The sequence below is a fragment of the Chiloscyllium plagiosum genome, chromosome 18 (genome assembly GCF_004010195.1).
Source record: "Chiloscyllium plagiosum isolate BGI_BamShark_2017 chromosome 18, ASM401019v2, whole genome shotgun sequence".
Lineage (NCBI taxonomy): Eukaryota > Metazoa > Chordata > Chondrichthyes > Orectolobiformes > Hemiscylliidae > Chiloscyllium > Chiloscyllium plagiosum.
This window is the reverse complement of record NC_057727.1, coordinates 33854219-33869165: the sequence shown is the minus strand read 5'-3', so window position 1 is coordinate 33869165 and position 14947 is coordinate 33854219. Positions and strand designations below refer to the sequence as shown.

General features: G+C 39.0%; 1 protein-coding gene across 1 annotated transcript in view; it reads left to right on the top strand.

Moving 5' to 3' along the window:
• The first annotated feature begins 304 nt into the window (after positions 1-304).
• Positions 305-14947, top strand: part of pdhb (pyruvate dehydrogenase E1 subunit beta) — a 20604-nt gene continuing 5961 nt past the window's right edge. Inside the window, exons 1-8 of the mRNA XM_043708189.1 lie at positions 305-416; positions 522-581; positions 2940-3047; positions 3131-3193; positions 3275-3310; positions 3660-3945; positions 5967-6077; positions 13505-13596. Of these exons, the coding sequence (XP_043564124.1) occupies positions 381-416; positions 522-581; positions 2940-3047; positions 3131-3193; positions 3275-3310; positions 3660-3945; positions 5967-6077; positions 13505-13596 (792 nt within the window). The 5' untranslated portion in view covers positions 305-380. The remainder of the gene's footprint in view (positions 417-521; positions 582-2939; positions 3048-3130; positions 3194-3274; positions 3311-3659; positions 3946-5966; positions 6078-13504; positions 13597-14947) is intronic.

Here is a 14947-nt window from a genome sequence, read left to right as displayed (position 1 = left end):
GGGGGGGGGCTGGGCGGGGGGCGGAATTTGAGGAGGAGGTGGAGCATGAGGGGAGGCGGAACTGGGCGGGGCCTGAGTGGGCGGCGGTGCACGTGGGGGAGGCGGGGCCTGAAGGGCAGGTGCTTCCTGGAGAGGAAGGTCCTGGACGATGGACGGTTCATGTGGTGGGAGGGCCTTGCGGTGGCGGCTCACGCGGAAGGAGGCGGGGCCAGGCTTTTACCCCTACGGCGGCGGAACGTCACGCCCCCACAATGCGCGATGACGTCAAACGGTCTCTATAATAGGTATTTCAAATGGCGATCAGAGACAGTCTCAGTATCATGCTTTTTGATTGGTCGATGCTTTTCGTTAGAAAGTCTCCTTGAAGGGGACAAGGAAAAATGGCGGCGTTGAGGAGTTTGTTTCGTGCAGGGAAGGTACGACGGTCTTTTGCAGTGGGGACAGAAATTCGTCGATTAAATTGCAGCAGTCTCTGGAACCTCTATCTGTGCAGTAACGATGACTTGTCTTTGTTTGTACAGAATGCTTTTGGCGCGTTGTCACGCAAGGAGTTTCATCGGTCGGCTGTCGCCGCGGCTCAGGTAAAGCGGGTCACCTCCTGCGAGTGAGAAGAGTTTGTCGTTTTATCGCGGCTGTGATCTGTGGTGCTTGTTTAGTCAAGAATTGAAGGAATTTCAACTTCGCATATTTGTAGGAGTTCTGAAGAAGCATTACTGCACTCAAAATATTAGCTCTGTTTTCTCTTCACAGATGCTGTCAGACCTGAGTTTTCCAAGTTTTGTTTTTGTCTTTATTTTAATTTTCCTGTTTAATAATAATTTTGTTCTTTTTAATATTGTCATTAAGTCCAGCCTTTGGGAGTCTTCTATTGGACGTCACCACTGAAAAATAAGTCTAATTGATTGAATTCATGGTTTATATGGACGGTGTACAGATGTTTTTCTTTGTTAGACAGTCTAGAACAAAAAGGGACAGTCTAGAACAAAAGGTCATAGATTATAGAATGAGAGAAGCTACTTCTGTTAGAGGGTTGTGAATCTGTGGAACTCTGTCCCAAAGAGTGCAGTCATGGCAGAATCTATCAACAAGTTCAGGAAAGAAATAGATACTTTTCTGATGAAAAGTGGGATAAAGGGGTATGCAAAGTGTAGTAATTGCAACAACTTTAGCCAGGTAGACCTCATAGAAAATGATTTCCCTGATTGGACAAGATTAACAGCCCCTATCATGGAGCCCTGGCTGAGAGATGTAAACAAGAATATCACTGTTTCTGTTCAGTATAAGAGCTGGCTCTGAGCAAGCCAGACTCGCATCAGGTATTATGTAGGTGTGAATAAAGGGTGACTTGGTGTTGGGATATCAGCATCTGGAGTTATTTCAGTGGTGATGAGAGTGGGATGCAGACCTAGCCATGTTGGTGGGACAGCACATAGAGTGCCATCAAGGACACTAAGTTACTGACAGCGGCTCCCCTGTGTTCATGGGAATGGCCGGATAAACTCTGGACTGTGTTACGAGTCAACTATACAGGTCCTTTCATTGGCTTAATGCTCTTGGTCATTGCAAATGCTTACTCAAATAGTTCATTTGTCAAACATTGGGATGATTGAAAAGTTGCAAGCATCTTTTGCAATACATAGGCTCCTGGAAGTGTTGGTCACAGACAATGGGCCATCATGGAGAAAGGGAACGGGTGTTGAAGAGTGAAACTGCAACAGGAGTGCCAATGCCAGACATGAAGACTCTGAGAGACAATTTACTTCTGGGGATGAAGTTTAGTGCTGCTACCATGAAAATGGCCCTGCATGGGTAAGAGGCATGGTTGATGTGAAGTTGGGTCCATGACATACAAAGCTCAGGTATGTGGACTACATGAAAGCTGCAAACTCTAAAGAGGCAGGAGCAAAACTTATCTGATTCCTTAGAACATCTGGAAAGGCTTTTGGAACCCATAGGTTCTTTCCCTCCATCTAGCCTTGAAGAAAGCTCATGTGTCTGAAATTAACACCGCGGATGCCACAGTTTTGATACCTTCACTGCCTGACAAAGAGCATGAATTTCTTCCAAGATTTCCAAGCACAAGAGGCATGCTTTGGTCCGGTACAAGCCGCTCATATCAGAGGTTGAGTTGGAGGAACCAGACCTGGTGTGTAAATGCCCCAGGAGAGACTACAAGCAAGAGCAGGCCTATGTCACTGGAGGTAGTGGGTGAGGGGTGTAGTGACTGCAATGAGGTCAGCTAAGTGGGCCTCTTCGAATAGTCTTCTGTTTGGGGCTGTCATAAATACTATTCACTCTGAAAGCTGGCTCTGAGGAATCTGGACCAATGTCTACTACTGTACATGTGCAAATAAAGGATGACTTGGTGACTGGATACTGGCCTCTCTGAAGTTACTTCAGGGAGGAGGCAGGAAAGTGGAGTTAAGACCAGGATAAGATCAGCCATTATCATGTTAAATGGCCAAGCAGACTCAAAGGACTGAATTGCCTACTCCCTCTCCTAATTGCTTTGTTCTGATGTTTAATGGTGGTTTAAAAATATGTCTGTCTTAATTGCAAAAAAAAATGGAATTTGTTAATTTTCATCATTGACCTATAAATATACAATGAGGAAAGGACAAACACTTTTGTGTAATAAATTTAGGGAATGACTTTTTTAATGTGAGGTATCTGAGTGGAGGACTTGAAACTGATTTTTTAAAAAAAGTGATAACTAACTGAAAATCAAAATACCTGTAAAATTTGAGAAAATGTGTGAACGATCACTGTCTAAAAAATATTTCCTAAATACCAGCAAGCGAAAAGCAACCAGAAGAATTTCCCAAACCTGTATTTCTATTTTAACCATTTTTGGCTATTCTGTTGATTTTTTTTTCATAAGTGAAGTAAAAATTCTAGCCTCTTTATTTATTAATCAGATTATTTTCATACTATTCTAGTTGACCTATCGAGATGCTCTTAACCAAGCCTTGGATGAGGAAATTGAAAGAGATGAAACTGTATTTCTACTTGGAGAAGAGGTAGCACAGTATGATGGTGCATACAAGGTAAGCTCTTGCTGGTGATGTGCCACTTTTCATACATTTAGCACTAAATATGGCTGTAAATATTCATGGTTTTACTTCTGCAGGTGAGCCGTGGACTGTGGAAGAAGTGGGGAGATAAGAGAATCATAGACACTCCTATTTCAGAGGTATATCTTATTAAGCAACCATTTCATCTCTGATGTGCATTTATTAACTTCAAGTGTAAAATTGTTACACCTTTCTTTCAGATGGGTTTTGCAGGAATTGCAGTTGGTGCTGCCATGGTATGTACTTTCAATTTTTTTTTTAAACTGTCCCTTATTCACGGAATTAATATTTGGAGCACTGAACATTTTTTTTTTTAAAACTTGTTTGTTTATCATCAAAGTTGAGACACTTAGTTTCATAACAGAAAAGAAGATTATATCAATTTTCCTTTGTCATAATGAAACTGTACTCAAAACTTAGTTTTCTACATTAAGTCAACATATCAGGAATCTACCATGAAAATATTTAAAATATTGAGTTATTATTTAAATGTTAAGGTGAGTTCATATGAACGTGACTTGTTGTAATATGTTCTTGGAGCAATAAGGTCAGATTCTTAATATTAACTCTTCACTGACTTATTAGGCTGGCTTGAGGCCCATTTGTGAATTCATGACCTTCAATTTCTCACTGCAAGCCATCGACCAAGTTATAAATTCTGCTGCCAAAACATACTACATGTCAGCAGGTGCAGTTCCTGTTCCTGTAGTCTTTAGAGGTCCTAACGGTTCTTCAGCTGGAGTGGCAGCTCAGCATTCACAGTGCTTCGCGGCCTGGTATAGTCACTGCCCTGGCCTAAAAGTGATTAGTCCTTGGAGTGCTGAAGATGCCAAAGGCTTGCTAAAATCTGCTATTCGAGATGATAACCCTGGTAAGTTTTTTTGAAAGATTTTAAGGTTCTATTTCAGACGTATATTGTTAGAATGTATCAAAAGACCCACAATTGCCATTCTTGTCAATGAACAAAATATGCTTCAAATATGGGTATCACTTGGTGATACTATGAAACAGGACTACTTGTATACCAAGCAGCAAGTGTTAGAGCCAAGTCATCCCACAACCAATAGATTAGGTCTCAGCTTTGCAGTTCTGCCGCATCCAGTCATGACTGTGGTATCACAGCTCCAGGACAAATCTGCAGAAATTCTTCAGAGTAATGTCCTAGGTTCAACCATTTTCAGCTGCTTCATCAGTGATCTGGGTCCAGGTTAGAAGTGGGGATGTTCACCAATGATTGCAAATGCTGCTGAATGTTACGCAAAGTGTGAAAGACACAGTCAGTGTCCAGGCTTTGGTTGAAAAGTGGCAATACATATTTGTACCACACAAATGCCAGGCAATGATTATCTCCAATAAGGGACAATCTAACCACCACTCCTTGCTATTCAATAGCATTACCAACAATATCCTGACGGCTACCAACTGGGCTCACCATATAAACTGTGGCTACCAGAACCGGTCAGAAGCTAGGAATACTGCACCAAACAACTTGCCTCCTGGCTCCCCAAAAGGCACAAGTCAAGAGTGTGATAGAATGCCCCTAGCCAATTTGCCTGGATGAGTGCAGGTACAATAACACTGAACGTTGACAATCCAAGACAAATCGGTCTGGTGATTAGCATCGCACCCACAAATATCCAATCCCTCTACTGCTGATGCTCAGCAGTCAAAATTGCCAAATATCCTTAGATAGGACCTTCCACACCTACAACCACTACTTCCTGCATAGAGTTTGCACATTGACCAGTGTTGGCTTTTGGTTTCCACCGCGTGTTCCAGTTGCCCCCCTCAGTCCAAAAATGTGCAGGTTAGTTGGATTGGCCATGCTAAACTGTCCAGGGATGAGCAGGCTAGATGGATTACAGGGATAAGATGGGAAGTGGATCTGGATGGGCTGCTCTTCAGGAGATCAGTGCAGACTTGACAGGCCAAATAAGACCATAAGACCATAAGACATAGGAGTGGAAGTAAGGCCATTCGGCCCATTCAATCATGGCTGATGCGCATTTCAGCTCCACTTACCAGCGTTCTCCCCGATAGAACCCTCTCTGCATTTGTGGGGATTCTATGATCTCTTCTATGACCTAGAAAGACAAGGGCAGCGAATACATGGTAACCTGTAAAGTGGGTAGCATGGAGAAGTTGGGCCAAAGGGCTTGTTTCCATGCTGAAGAAAATGTTCCCCTCGAAGCCACTGTCAATACCTACTTAGAAATATATTGCCGTTCTTTCATTGTTACTCAGTCAAAATCTTGGAATTCCATTCCTAAGGGCATTGTGTGTCTACCTACAGAATATGGGCTGCAGCAATTCAAGAAGAAAACTCAGCATTACCTACTTGAGGGCAACTAGCGATGGGCAGTAGATGCTAGTACAACCAGTGACAGCTACATCCCACGAGTGAAATTTTTGTTTTTTTAAGAAACTTGATTTTTATTGTCTTTCCCAGGTTTTGTCCAAGGAAGTCTAGTTGCATATGTTTTTAATGTTGAGAAATAAAATTTGGAGGCAGCGCTTTTTAAGTTTTTTACAAAATCTTTAACTGATCTTCACTAACTGATTTGTCAGATATGCAGCTGCAAAGTGAACTGTGGCTTGTCATTTATAGTCTTGAATGTTTATTTTAGGCTTGAACATTTTCTGATCCAGATTGAGTTGGTAAACACTAGTAATCACTGGAACTTTTTTAGTTCCTTTTCTCCATTGAACCCTGCAAATAGTTTTTTTTGTTGAAAGCTAATAGTTCATCACCTTTTTAACTTTGATCGTTTTTCAACTTTTATTAAATTTCTCATCACCTGCCCACTTTCCTTTGGAATTTGATGAGTATGGTTATTGTTGTAAATATGCAGCATATCTCACAGCATGCACTAACCAGTCCTTATCTTGCAGTTGTTTTCTTGGAAAATGAACTGTTGTATGGAGTTCCTTTTGAAGTTTCTGAGGAATTCCAGTCAAAGGACTTTGTTATTCCAATAGGAAAAGCCAAAGTGGAAAAAGAAGGTAAGAATGTATATAAAAAAAAAAATACACTTTGAATTTTAACATAAATGTTAAACAAAAAATAATTTAAATTAGTTCAATAACTTCATAATCTAATAGTTAATGCTTCTCTTCTCATGTTGGTGTAATGTCCTTTCCTCAGCCATTACATCTGCAATCTTCATAAATCATCTTTGGTTTAATGCTTTTGGCTGAAGTGGCCCTCCCATTTCCAAAATAATCATCTTAACTGTTTTCAGTAACCTCCAATAATGCTCCTCCCAACTCCTGATTAGTGCTCTTCTTTAATCTATTGCTTCATATTAATTGTTAGATTAGGACATTTCTTCTTGAACTGAAATGTTGATTGATTTTCATTTTTCAGTTTGCTGTAGTAACCTGTATAGCAGTTGTAAAAATATATCTTCAGAGTCAGTTGTAGTGGGATCAAAAGGATTGCTGCACATTTTAATATGGACCAAGCCAGATCCCCTCAATTTTATAAAGGTACAGGTCATTCTGCTATAACATGCATTTCGTTAACACGAATTTAGTATAATACAATTGACAAATTGGGGACACTGTTTCCAAAGTGTAGAGTTTTAATGGGGCAGTTCTGGCCCCATTAGTTTAAATGGTGCTGATATTATGTGATTTTTTTTTTTTAAACACTGTATTGCACAAGAACAGAACTATCGTGTTATAGCCGAACTGACTGCCTAAACCTTAACTTTTCTTTATTTTAAAGGAAGATGTGAAGTGGGTGTTCCAGGTTTGATGCAACTAGTCAAACCACTTGGCCTTAAGCAAAACAATTTTTATTTAAAGCTATAGTTGAAACTGAAGAAAGCGGAATTTAGAATAACTTAACTATTGGAAAACTTAACCGACCCAATACAGCAACTTCACTAAGTAACTGTTCCAATTCAGTAATATCCTGTAAACACACCCCTTGGCAAAAAGGTAAGTTCAAACACAGATCCTTACAGGCAGGAGAGAACGACATCTAGAGAAATTTCAGAGAAAGTCAGTTAGGAATCATTTCCTGAAGTTTGCAACTCTTCTGGACTCCAACATCTTGTGATTGCTACAGCTTTAAAAAAACTAGGAGAACTGCCCACTCCACTTCCATTGTACAACTTTTCTTTCAAAAAAAAAATCCCTAGATTCTTTGGCACCTTTTCAGCCTTTACAACCTCTCTTCAAAAACACACAAGAGAAAGTAATTTTTTTAAAATGATAGCATTGTCACATCTTGTGCCTTTTTTCTTTAAAAAAAAATACCTTCAATATTTTGACTTCATTCTGAAACCCTTAGTCTTACTGTCTTATTACACTGTACTGTGCTGTAATGTTTTCTGTTCTATATACATCGCCTCTAACCCTGTAAGCATTCACTACTGTGTTCTATTTTAGGCTGTTTATTTCTGCCACTAAATATCTCCGTCTGTCTTTATCTTGAAATTTCTCCAAAAATTTTAATGGGTTATGATCAGTATATACAATTATCTCAAACATTTACTGGCAGTATAAAAGTTGAAATGTTATAACCCAATACCAAGCTCAAGTTGTCATCTCAATTGTGGAATATTTCCTTTGATGAATAAATACCCAATAAGTTTTTCTGTTTTCTAGTCATCGTCTTGTAAGAGTACAGCACTGACACCCGTATCACTCTCATTGATAGCCACCTTGAATGGCTTTGTGTAATTAGGTGTGGCTAACACCAGGGCAGTGGTTAACGCAGCTTTCAGACTGTTAAATGCCTTCTGACTATCTGCCATCCACTGAAATTTCTTGCACTACTTCATTAAGTCAGTGGATCAGCCACACCACTAAAATTCAATAACTTTTTTTTTCTGATAAAACCCACTAAATCTCAGGAATCATAGTACTGCTGCGTTTGTCAGTATGGGAAACTCGCCAATAACTTGCCTTTTCACATTCCATAGGGCCAATAACATGACCCAGGAACGTGACTTGGGCTTTGGCGAATTCACTCTTAGCCAGGTTTATCCCCAAACCTGCCTCCTTGAAGTTGACCGAATAATTTTGATAAATGCTGCAAACATTCCTTCCATATGTGACTAAAAAATTCAGGTTGTCTATGTATACCCCACAATTGAGTAATCTAGGAATTACTTTATTGGTTAGTCTTTGAAATGTGGCTGGTGCATTTTTCATACCAGTGGCATAACTTTAAATTGGTGCTATCCATTCAGTGTTATGAAAGCTAAAATTGTCTTCTGATTCAGATAAAGGTATGTGACAGTATCTTCTGAGTAAGTCCAATTTGGAAATATAAGTTGTTTGTCCCACCTTCTCAATAGTCTTCCAAACATGAAATTGAATATAAATCCAACTTTGAAACTGCTTTGACTTTGTGATAGTCTACACACATTTATTAGGTTTCATCTGGTTTTGGCACCATTATTACAGTTTTGCTCCATTCACTGCAACTCACTTTGATTTATGCTGTCTTGGAGCATGCATTCAATCTCTGTTTGTACCTGTACCACTTAGAGGGTTAAATCTGTAAGGATGTTGCTTAATTGGAATAGCATTTCCTATATTTACCTCATGCACAGTTAAATTAATACTTCCCTGCTTATTCCCACATATATCCCCATGTGATAGTAATAACTCATTCCAGTCATTTTGATTTTATCTGGAAAGTAATTCAATTTATCCTAATTTTTGAGAACTTCCTCATTGTCCATTCTAATTTGAGGCATGTCCAGTTCAGAATCCACTGAACTTGGTTCTTCACTCTGTTGTAACCAGTAACACACTCTCCTCTTTGTTTTCCTTCCCTATCAATATACTTTTTAGGGTTTTCACATAACACAGATTTTTTTTTTCTATCTGGAGTCCTTATCAAATAATTTATCTCATTCTCTTCAATCTCTTCGATTTGATAAGGTACACTAAGCCTTTCCTTTAGAGAATCACCTACCACTGGAAGGAACAAACGCTTTATCTCTGTTAGTAAAATTGTGAATTTTTGATTTCTTGTCTGCTTCTGTCTCATTATGTGCTTTGATACTTTTACATGCACTCTAACCAATTCCCTCACTCTGTTAAATTTTAGGGAATGATTAAGCTGTCTGAATTCTGACTGACAAATTTCTCTTTAATTAATTTCAATGGTCCTCTCACCTCAAGCTGAAAAACTAAATCAAATGGACTGAATTTCGTCAATTCATTTAGTGCATCCCTAATGGCAAAAAGTACAAACACAATTCCTTTAGCCCAGTCATCTGGATAGGCTTGACATTAAGCCCTTAACGTGGTCTTTAAAGTTTGATGCCACCATTCTAATGGTCCCTGTGATTCTGGTTGGTTTGCAGTGGATTTGAATTGTTTTATTCATAAACTATCCACAACTTCCCTGAATAATTTTGAAGTAAAATTTGCCCCTGTATCTATCTGTATCTAGTGAAAAATTTTAGTAATTTCTCTGTAATCCTTTTTTTTAAAATCTGTGTTGCATAATGGAATGACCTCTGGAAATCCAGTGAACACATCCATTTTTGCTAATCAATACTATTTCTACTTTTTATTTTAGATAGGGGTCTTAGAGATGTACAGCATGGAAACAGATACTTTGGTCCGACTCATCCATGCTGACCAGATATCCTAAATTAATCTAGTCCCATTTGCCAACACTTGGCCCATATCCCTCTAAACCCTTCCTACACCCATCCAGATGCTTTCTAAATAATGCAATTGTACCAGCCTCCTCCACTTCCTCTAGCAGCTCATTCCATACATGCACCACCTTTTATATCTTTCCCCTCTCACCTTAACCTATGCTCTCTAGTTCTAGACGACTTGACCCCAGGGAAAAGACCTTGTCTGTTTCTCCTATCCATTCTCGCTCATGATTTTATAAACCTCAGCCTCTTGTTACAGGGAAAACAGCCCCAGCCTGTTCAGCCTCTCCCTATAGCTCAAATCCTCCAACCCTGGCAATATCCTTGTAAATCTTTTCTGAACCTTTTCAAGTTTGATCCACGGTGAAGGATGGAAAGAAAAGGGTCCTACGTGATCAATTAAAACCTTTGTTTTAAAAAAGTTAATTTCTCTGAACTCAAAACATTCACTTTGTCCTTCACTTATTCTTGTTTTTCTCAACCATCTGATCAAACGTGATCTCTGATAATTCGACTTCAACTTCATCTGTATTCTTTGATTTCTCCTCTTGTTTCAACTGGTGGTTTTGTGACCTTGTTATCCCACAATTGCTGTAATTATCTCTTTTTCTCACCACACAAAGGCAACCCTGTCTGCCAATTCCAACAGTTTTGCCTTGCTCACTTCTTGTAAAGCTCCTGAAGTCACTTCTTCCACTCTCAAAACCTTTAGTGACTGTAACAGCCATTGCTACTTTAAAGTACAGTTTAAACCAACCAAATTCAAGCCCTGAAACAAAGACACTAACACTTAGCACTCGCCACCTTTTGAGTCCAACAACCAAGTTAAATTCAAGTTAGAATTATAGAATTGTCCCAGGTGAGCCCCCAGCCTGTTATGGGCCAGGTCAGACCCCTGAAAGTATTTTAAGGTGGCAGCCTGGACCTTAGCCTATTTTTTTTTTAAAAAGGTGGATGTGATTTGTGTGTTCCAGATGTGATGCAACTGGTCAAGCCATTGGCTTTATGCAAAACAGAATGTATTTCAACACCCCAGTAGAAACAAACAAAAAAAAATGAATTAACTATTGGAAAACGTAACCAACTTGATATAGCAATTCAACTAAGTAACTGTTCCAATTCAGTAACATCCCATAAACACACCTTGGCAAAAAAGTAAATTCAAACACTGATTCTTGCAGACAAGAGAAAACAACGTCCAAAGAGATTTCAGAGGAAGTAGGTTAGGAATCCTTTCCTGGAAACTTGCAACCCTTCTGAGCTCCAACATTTTGTGACTGCTACAACTTTTTTTAAAAAAACTAGAAAAACCTGATATGGGGAACTGGCCACCCCCCCTTCCCTTTTTTTAAAAAGAAACCCAAAGTCTCCCTTGACTCTTTGGATCTTTGCAATCTCTGCTCAAAATATCCAGGACAAAATGACCTTTTTAAAGTGACAGCATCATCACAACATCAAGTCAGGAAAAGGAAGAATTGTCAGAGGATGAGGAGATTTCTGTAAGCCACAACTGGGCTTTGATGGTAATCAAACATCAATCATAGCAGGGGAATAAGAAGTCTGGTCCAAAGTGGAAAGTCCATATAGGAATGGAAGAAAAGGAAAGATAATTAGGAAAGAGATAGGTAGTTTTGGTAAAATAAAGATAATTTTACAACCAGCACATCTCACTGAAATACTTCCAGTACAATGAGACACCATATACAGTAGCAGAATGTGCTGTGAAGAGTCTGTGCATGCAGAATAATCCTTCATTGAGAGTAACTTCCAGTGCCAAAGGGACTATTCTATATGGAACATGTGGGCATTCTTGCCTTTTATGAACTGAGCCTTTTCCAGACAACCTAATCTTTTAACTGATGGCCCCATATAAGTAAATAGGTGTAAAGTGTACGATTGGGGGTACTCTATTTTATTATTTGCCTAAGAGAATGTCAGCTCGAATACAACTTATAATTACTTTGAGTATAAGGTAGCCCAGTGTAAGTATTCAAAAAAAATTAATAAAATTAAACTTAGGTAAAATCCCAATGTTGATTAGTATTGGTTTCTGTTTTTTTAAAAATGAGAACAAGTGGTAGATCAATAAGTTGTCAGACCAGTCAGATGAGCAAGTCTTTCTCAACGTTGCACTCGGTGAGAAGTAATGACTGAGTTGAAGCAATTTAATTATGTAAAAACACATCATGCAGGAGGAATAATTTGGACTTGGCAATATTAAAAATTGTAGATATTAAATTTGATAGTAAAACTAACACCAAGCATGCAAGGGGATACAAAAATGCATGAGCAATTTTTTTATACTAGGTAGTTAGGAGGCAAATTTTAATGTGAATCAGGGTGAAAGTATGCTGATAAGAAAAATGTAGTTATCACTTGCAACTTAGAAAATAGAAAACTGATCAGGGTAGAAGAATAGTGGAATCTAGGGATATAGATCAGAAAATCATTACAAGTTGAACTTCAAGCCAGCAAAGTATTTAGTGACAACAAAGCACTTGGATTTATTTCTAACGGCATTGCCTTCAATAGTAATGAAGTTATGTTGAACTTGTATAGGACCCGGTTGAGTGCATAATTCCAATTCCAAAACGATACTAGAACTAGGAGAGAACAGCAATCGGGTAAGATCAAACAGGTAGGGTCTTGTTCCTTAGAGAACAGAAGCCTTCAAGACCTGATCGGGATGGTTAAAGGAATGAATGGATTACATAGGGTGAGTGGATTGTTTCTACTTATGGGGAAGTCTAAAACTACAGACCATTTTTTTTTTTTAAAAAGGTAACTGATAAATTAGTAGAGAAATGAGAAATTACTTGGAGCTACAGAAAGTGATTGGAGGTAAATAGATTAATTTTAAAAATGAAACTAGATGAATATGTGCAAGAGCAGGGGTTCAAAATATATGAAGAAAGGCTGGGATTAATTAGATGGAATGGGAGGAGGTTGTATAAGCACTAGCATAGGCTGGTTGGGCTGAATGGCCTGTGTATGAAGGAAAGACTCCGCAAACAGTTCCAGCATTTTCTTGGTTCATTTGTACTGTGGATGTTTGAAGACTGAGATTTGTTGTCTTCTGGTACCTAGCTGCCAATTGGCCATTCTTAATGTATGAGCTTAGCTTTTTAACTAGGTATCACAAATATGACTGATCCTGTACTTTAATCTGCACATTTTACTTTCTAGCATTGTATCTCCCCTTGTGCAGATCTGTTATGATGCTTCTCTACTGCCATCCATATTGAGATTTATTTTATTATCTTTAGTGGTTTCCTCCTATGCAACAAAAATTATTGATATGCACATTAAACACTATTTCACATTTTGGTTTGAGTAATGATGGAAGTTGACTTAATCTATATTTTAAAAGGTACGTTATTTGAATACTGTTTCAGAGCAGTAACTATAAACAGATCAAGCAGATCATCTACACTATTCCCAATTTGGAAAATGACCTGTGGACTCGATTAGTAAAGAAGTCTTTGCACTTTTTTTCTTATTGTTTACTCTATCCCTCCTTCCCCACCCTGTGGCACTGCTGAGATTAATTCCAACGTGCTTCAGTGAATGCAGCTTGATTCTCATGCAAATAATCTGAGTGTTATCATCCTTGTACTTCCCACTTTTGTGATTAAAGTGACCAGCTGACTACAGTATCCAATACCTCCATGTGTGTTTCCATTTGCTTACTTAATGGCTTTATAATTTGTTTCTCTCATATGTTGTGCCTGAATTTGAAACTAACTTGATATGTAGTGTTTTTAAATAATAATCCTAGTTTTTATTTTGTAGGAACTAATGTCACTTTAGTTGCACACTCCAGAAGTGTGGGGCATTGTCTGGATGCAGCTGTTGCTCTTGCAAAGGAAGGCATTGATTGTGAGGTGGGTGACTGAGAAAGAATAAGACTGGTACATATAAAGCTGAAATGTAGCAAGTAGAGAAGGTGAATGTGAATTATTAAAACTTTTGAGTAAACGTTCAAATGTTAACTGATTTGCTTCCTCCTCATCTCTTCAATAGCTAATATCATTTAAGTTGCTCTGTTCAACCAATTGTTCAGGGTGGAATGGTGGCTCATCGGTTCGCACTGCTGCCTCAGTGCCAGGGACCCTCAGGCGAACCGTGTGGAGTTTGCATACTCTCCCCGCATCTGCGTGGGTTTTCTCTTAGTGCTCCGATTTCATCCCACAATACAAAGATGTGCAAGTTGGATGGATTGGTCATGCTAAATTTCCTATGGTGTCCAAGGATGTGCAGGCTAGTTGGGTTAGCCATGGGAAGGGCAGGGGTAAGAGTCTGGGTGGGATGCTCTTCTGATTTTGGTGTGGACTCAATGGGATAAATGGCCTGCTTCAACACTGTAGGGATTCTATATAAATTCATTACATGTCAAAACTTGATCATTTTGCCTACTTACTTTTTATTGTAATTAATAAAATCAGACAGAGGAAAACCTTCAGATTCTTAAAAAAGAATTAACCAAATAAGTGTTGGTCCTGTAGAACATTGAGTCTGGGGTATTCGTACTGGAGGATAAAGAGGAGGCAGACAAGTTGAACATGTATTTTGTGTCAGTCCTCACTTGTGAGGATATAAGTAACATCTCCAATAACTAAATCAGGAATTGAAAGAGTAGTAACTCAAGTATACAATTATTAGGGAAGTTGTACTGAATAAATTGTTGAAACTGAGAGTTGACAAGTCCCTGGGAACTGATGGATTTTATCCTAGTGTCTTAAAAGTAGCTCATGAGAGTTGATGCATTGATTTTAATTTTTTAAAAATTCATTATATTCTGGGAATGGTTCCTTTAAAATGGAAAACAGCTAATGTAACTGCTTTATTTAGAAACTATAGCTTAGTTAACATCTGTGATGGGGTTAAAGATGTTATAACAAGGCACTTGGATAAGTTTTGAGGTAATCAGCAAAGCTAACATAGGAGGAGAAAGTGAGGTCTGCAGATGCCGGAGATCAGAGCCGAAAATGTGATGCTGGAACAGCGCAGCAGGTCAGGCAGCATCCAGGGATCAGGAGAATCGACGTTTCGGGCATAAGCCCTTCTTCAGGAATGAGGAAAGTGTGTCCAGCAGGCTAAGATAAAAGGTAAGGAGGAGGGACTTGGAGGAGGGGCGTTGGAAATGCGATAGGTGGAAAGAGGTCAAGGTGAGGGTGATAGGTCAGAGTGGGGTGGGGGCGGAGAGGTCAGGAAGAAGATTGCAGGTTAGGAAGG